Source organism: Varroa destructor, unplaced genomic scaffold, assembly GCF_002443255.2.
Source record: "Varroa destructor unplaced genomic scaffold, Vdes_3.0 BEIS01000001.1, whole genome shotgun sequence".
NCBI lineage: Eukaryota > Metazoa > Arthropoda > Arachnida > Mesostigmata > Varroidae > Varroa > Varroa destructor.
Genome location: NW_019211454.1, coordinates 75,521,103 through 75,527,543, shown reverse-complemented (window position 1 = coordinate 75,527,543; position 6,441 = coordinate 75,521,103). Strand labels below are relative to the sequence as shown.

The 6,441-nt window shown below is 39.5% G+C and overlaps 1 protein-coding gene across 2 annotated transcripts in view; it reads left to right on the top strand.

Moving 5' to 3' along the window:
- Nucleotides 1-661: 661 nt before the first annotated feature.
- The window catches only part of LOC111255615 (carbonic anhydrase-related protein 10-like), a 123,919-nt gene continuing 118,139 nt past the window's right edge, over nucleotides 662-6,441 (top strand). The window contains exon 1 of one of the 2 annotated variants that reach the window (XM_022817762.2): nucleotides 662-1,380. In XM_022817762.2, coding sequence (XP_022673497.1) covers nucleotides 1,314-1,380 — 67 coding nt within the window. In that variant the 5' untranslated portion in view covers nucleotides 662-1,313. The remainder of the gene's footprint in view (nucleotides 1,381-6,441) is intronic. The other variant, XM_022817761.2, reaches the window with a different exon arrangement.

Below are 6,441 nucleotides of genomic sequence, written 5' to 3'. Positions count from 1 at the left end.
TATCCGACTTAACGGTCGAATGAGGAAAGTATGAGTGGAGCTTCAAAGAAGCCGCCTTTTAATAACCACATTACGATTGTTTTTTTTTTCAACATTTGCTTTGTTCTACGTTGACTTGTACCAACTTTTAAATAAAAGGTTAGGATACAGTATTAGGATATGTGATAGTTGAAACTTTTTTAACTATTATCCCTACAATTAATAAATGTGTATATTGTCGCTATGTTAGCTCAACTTTCTTTAAGTGCTGATCTTACAACCTTTGTCGATTACTATTGAGAACTCAAGATTTTCGCTTTGCGAAAAATCAGCAATCGAATTTAGCCTCACAATTACGTTAGGTAGGTATGTAGCTCATATAATTAAAACCAGTATAGAACTAGTAATAAACTATTAGAATAATTAGCAGTCTTTGTGGCTTGCATTTAAGGCAAGTATGTAGATTACACACGAGCTCCTTACCCAACCATTAATCTTAAGGACGTGTCCGGCGTTATCTTATCCTAAGTCATACGAGCCCTTTCGTAAGTGCAGCGCATACACACGGCCTAGGCTTACGAACGCGTCATCCTAAATACGCCTGACTAAATTGCCTTTTCACGCTATTCTTATTGTCCCACCACTATGAGCATCTTGAAGGACTAAATTCTAAACGGCCCAACTGCATGCAGCACTTCAACCCCACTTCTCCATCACTAGCGCTCTCCAGCGCGCTGAATCGTTGTAACGATCGACGACCTTCCTCTAATTGGCTTATAGTGTTATTATCACCATTCGTTAAAACGCATACGTACACATGTATGCATGGAACATACAAATTACGCTTAGATGCACGAACACTCACTCAGATAATGTTGAACTCGATCTGAGTGACCAGCGTAAGTACCCCTCACCTGCGACGGAAAGATCCCCCACTCACTGCCCTCTCTCACAAAGGAGAGGGTAAATAAACTTGGCCTAGTCGGTCCAGGCTGAACTGTCTACGCCAGCAAATGTACAAAGGATGCGAGGGAGTGCGGTTTCCCCTGTTCGTGGCCTGGAAAACTCGTGCTTCTCTCCTTCGGACAATGCCTTTAATTACCTCATTACACTACAGAAGCGATCAATATTGATCTACTTTATAGAAAGCGATCACCATGAGTGCTGAACAATAAATCGAGTAAACGATGCAAAACCGTTGCTCAACTTGAAATAACCAAGTTCTGTGTTGTGGTTAACTTGCTCGAGCGTGTCTAACGCGTCAAGAAGCTGTGTCAAGTGCTGCCTCCCTTAGTAGCACGGCTTCAAGGAGAGCCAGAGAAAAAGTGAAGCTGATGCTGTTTTCCGCTTCGAATATTCAAATGGCCTTAAAGTACTGCTTCCTAATTCTGCTAACTACGGGTAAGTTGCAATAAGCAAATTAATTATTTTCAGACAACCCTTAACCAAGGACTGCGTAACGTGGTATTCTGGGTTTACCTCTCAGTACCTACCACCGATTTATGCGCTGCCGACAATGACAGATTAAATAGAATAGGAGTAACAGTCATAGTACTAACAACAATAAATTTCCAACAAACACGACCCTATTGGATGTTTTACATGATCAGAAGCTATGTTGTCTGAGACGATTGTAACTATGTACGTTTGATAATATTATATCAGTAGAGATATGCTCTGGAGCAGCCACGAGGCCTTCCACAGTTCTCACCGAATGTGACAAAATCATGTGAGAAAAAAAAATATTCGGAGAACAATTGACAACAAGCGTTCCCTTTAAAAATCAAATTCAAAAGCAAGCTTGATATAACCTGTTTCGGTAGACATTCGGTAATCATTCAACGAGTTAAATAATTTTCGAGGAGAAAGATCATTTTCTGACGTATCGTTCTTTGGCATCTCTATAGAAAAACGAAAATGCGGTTAAGCTAGTATGGCAGACGTGTACTCTACTGCTAAATAATAAGACGTCGATTGGTCTATTTCGGTAAAACAAGTAAACTTAGCGAGCCGCGTATAACGGTGCCGAAAATGACTGTTTTCGATATCCGGACCTTCAATTTATGTCCAATTAGTTGATGAGAGTTGTGCCTGCTGTCGAGATGTTATGTTTCTTCGATATTCCATTGGACATGACATATCTTAAATTAGCTTTGCCAAAAAGTGTGGATTAATGGTTTGATGAACGACTGGCAACTTACTTGAGGCCCGAAAGTATTTGTAGCACTTTTACGATGCACAATATATACTGTAAACTGCGCAATTATAGATTTGTTCAGATATTCTTCAGATCAAAGAAGCGTCGTCAGATAGACGACGCTTCTTTGAATTACTGCTCACTAAAGGTTAACACTTGCAAACCTAAAGCGAATATTTAGGGACCTTCTATTTCTACTAGAAGGACTGTATTGAAACGGAGCGTTCGAATGGATCAAATATTTAATTTCCATAGGGGGCCACTATGGCCGGCAAAAATGTCAGATCCGACATTTTCCGAAAAAAGTCCATGATAGTAATCTTCAGGTGATGATTTTCAGTCTCGCAACGCCACATGTGTAAGTTCGGGCTTTAGTCGTTTACTGAATTAGTGTACTAAAATCCTTTTTTAGGTGATGAATGACGCTACCCCGCGCCGCAGCAATAATAACAACCAGATCAGTGATTCGCGCGAAACGAGACAACCCAATCTGTCACACAGCTCGCAAAAAAAGAATGACTTATATATTATAATATTACATAGACGAATACCATCTCAAAACACCGATGGACCTCTACAAGTGGGAGTATCGCCCGAGATTGCTTGAAAATGGGTACAATACAAAGTACCTCATTAATCAAAATCAATAGGAAACGTTTGCGATTAGCTGAAACCTAATCATCTCAAAAAGACCGTACGTATCGAACTGACACCAGTGCGTGCTTAAAACGACAAGTTCTATGAGCCAACTTACGGCTATCTACAGTAAAAACATAAGAATAAGCAGCTTTCGGCAAGCACAGCTGGACAGTTCGTGAAAACGAAATAGGAAAAGCGAGGCGTTCTTCGTTGATTGAAACTGCTACACTCAAGGAATCTAAAACAAGGCTAAGCCTATCTAGACGTTTAGGTTTTCTACAATTTTTAGATGGGGTTGAAGCAACGATCAACATTAAGTTCCTATATGAATCATTGTATTGAGCTCTACAGGTCATTGCCATTTCGAAGCTTCTTTAACATGCCTGGGGGTGTTTCTTTTTTTAGCCTCTTTCTTAACAGTGAACAGCTTAAACTTCTACTAGTGATTATGGATTTAATTCCATTAAATGAACAGAGTTTAGAGAAGAAGCTAGACGAATGTACTGAGCGGAATTGGTCAGAAACCACAGAATAACTTGTTTCTATCTAGCGAAAATAGACCTAAATTGGAAAGTGTGGTAGTACACCTTACTTCACAGCAACTAGTTACCAGAAAGTTGTAAGTTTTGGAAAGAGAATGGAGAGCGAACTTATTCACACTGAAGCACATTCTTAACACTGTCCTATCATGAGGATTTTTCACTGATGGGGTCGTTGAAGACAAAATACCTAGAGGTACATTTAGCTAAAGATATTCTTCTAACATAGTAAAATTGAAATATGTGCGAAGCAGCTTTAGGGACCCGTACAGCCTGTGCGTTTAGAAGGTCCAAAGAAATGCAGAGTGCCAGATTTTAACTGCGGTACCGATGTGGCATGCTTTCACTTTACCAAGCAACGGCTCAAGCATCTGTGCTACCATGAGCGGAGCAAACTTGATGAGCACAATGTTACAAATTGAACGATATTTTCTATTTATATATCAGTTAAACGTCTTACCCCCCGTGGATAGTGCAAGCATACAATGGCATGGCAAGCAGTTCGAAAGTCTGCTTAGTAGTCGGTTTCTGTAGACATAGCAAAAGTCTGAACAGATGGGTGCTAGGCGATGACAAAGACCTGAACAAGTAACCCCGAAACGATCGTAACGCTCATTAGAAACATTCGTCTAAATGCAATCAAGACAAAATTCTAATGTGCCGATCAATATCAGTGGTCATCTTAATTATTAGACGAGCCAAGCTCGAATAGTCTAGGCCATCACGTATAGCTTATTTTTGCAAATGCCTTTGGCAACCATTATTCTTAAGGGCAGCAGGAATTCCATTAACAAAGTACAACGGAACATCTATTGACAAGTAAACGTTTTGGTTAGCGAAGGCTCTTAGCAAGTATATTTTAGGTCCGCTAGCACAGCCGTTCAATAGGTCAGATGGCCTACGCATAACATAGCATCCATGATGAAACGTACTATTATGTTAATTGTTATAGTATTTTATCTTTGGAAGGAAAGTTTATGAACCGCAGCTGTTTTTTCAGCCACTGAAAGTACAGTCAGATTCGGTTGCATCAAAAGAGTTTGTTCTGCGTGGGAAGGGTTCAGTATTATTTTAGCCAATGGAAATAGGCCAACCATGGTCTTTACAAAGATGAAACGAACAAGCAGAAAAAGCGGGGCAGGATGGGTAGCGTCGCAGTTCGAGCTGAGCTTCAACTAGTAACCGCTGTTGGTCAATAGCGGCCCATAAAAAAAATTATTGCTGCTAATTGATCCTGAAGTTATTTATTATAGCCAAATGAACAAGCGGTAAAATGATCTGAGGCTAGCTCATTTGCTGAGTTACAGCTCTCGAGTTCTCAGTGCTTACTGTTGCATAGTTCGAGTTTGTATCACGCTTTGCCATGACTCAGACATTCTGATACTTTCAGTATAAACATTCGAAGCTGAAGATAGTTCCGACGACAAGTAAGCATTTGAAGTGAAGATATGTTTAGTGCCTAAATCAGTCATCACCAACACCAACTAATAAGTTTATCTTACACAATTGGTTAGGTTGGTGAAATAAATTGGTTAATTTATTTTCGCGTGTATATTTACCACGCCACGTTCAAAAATACAAAATAAAGATCTTTATCAACCAGGAGAGGAAAACGTATAGAGAGCTGTGTTAAATGCCTGTATACATCAATAGTAAAGTAGCACTTCATAATAAAGCTGGCCGTAAAGTTATGATATCATCTTAAAATTTCTTTAACGTTTTGGACGAAGTAAAAAAAACTTCTACCCCTTCTCTCCCCAGCAGTCCCAGTCAGTTACTCTGGGGGCTTAAACGAACACGCTTAGTTGGTAGTATCGATCTAGATATCAAGATCATACTGTAGACGAAAGTGATGTGATAAGCATCTCTTATCTTACTTAATATTACCGGAAGGTTATCTGACGAAGTCATACAGGAAGTCCCGTTCGTTTAGGACTGATATTCTTGGCTACGACCACTTACAGAGCAGTCGAATGAATCGACGGCAACGTAATCCCGTAAAATTCTAAAAAGCCGTGTCTACTTCTGATTAGGCAGTATGCTTGTCTTATGTACTGCTTAACTACATACGCATTGTTGAACTTGACCTTAGTTCTTCGAATAATAGAATCTATGTGTACGTATTTGAAGAAGGCATCCGAAGTAATGTGCTATAAAATTCAACTGATCTTAGTGAAACGAGTTGACCAGCTTTATTTCGGGCTTCTTGAATGATAGAGGGTTTATGCTATTCGTATAGCCAAGTTAGGTCAGCAATCAAACTAGTCGTGGGGCTCTAGATCTATGCGGGGGGGGGGGGGGGCAAGTTTTGCCAATCGTCGGGCAATCGTCGGCTCTCCAGCAAACTCTTGCGGTAATCGAAAGCAGCGTGGTACCCCGACATGCACACAAGTACTTGGTAATGCATTTTTCTCGATGGAATAGACCTTGCAAAAACTGCAATAGTGAAGAGTTTAGGATTTAAAAAAATGCCTAGCTTTTTGAACTTCAGTAATAAACAGTCTAATTATATTGTTGCTGTGCCCTTTATGATGCGTAGTCTAATTTTCAGGGTTGTAGATTTGAATCTTCCTTCTGTTCATATAGAGTTATAAGGATTTCGCTATGCACACAATTAGTTTGTAAGTTTGTAGTTCCCGTGAGGTCGGGGATGTAGAACCGCTAGGAAAAATACAAAATCGATATTTATAACATACATTCTGAAAATAACAAGTACTTACGACGGGCTAAAACGGAGCACTAAGGTACGCCAGCAGAAACAGAATATATTCTTAGTTTTTTTTTTCGAAGACCGATTACGCACTTCGTCTATAAACCAAAGCGCGGCTTGTAAATGTCCTCTTTATATAGAGATTAATTTATATTTTAAATGGAAATAGCTAAATAACTACGATATACTTTTCGTAATTCTTTACATAAAAAAAGGGCAAGACTTTTGTTTTGCTTCTATAAATGTGCATAAAAATAATCTAGCCATAGTAAGCTTATATATTTGTAGGCCGAAGGTGCTGGATATTTGTGTGGTAAAGTGTTTTTTTTTATTTGACTGATGAGACAGCCTGCTGATTTGACCATGAAGTCTCGGGT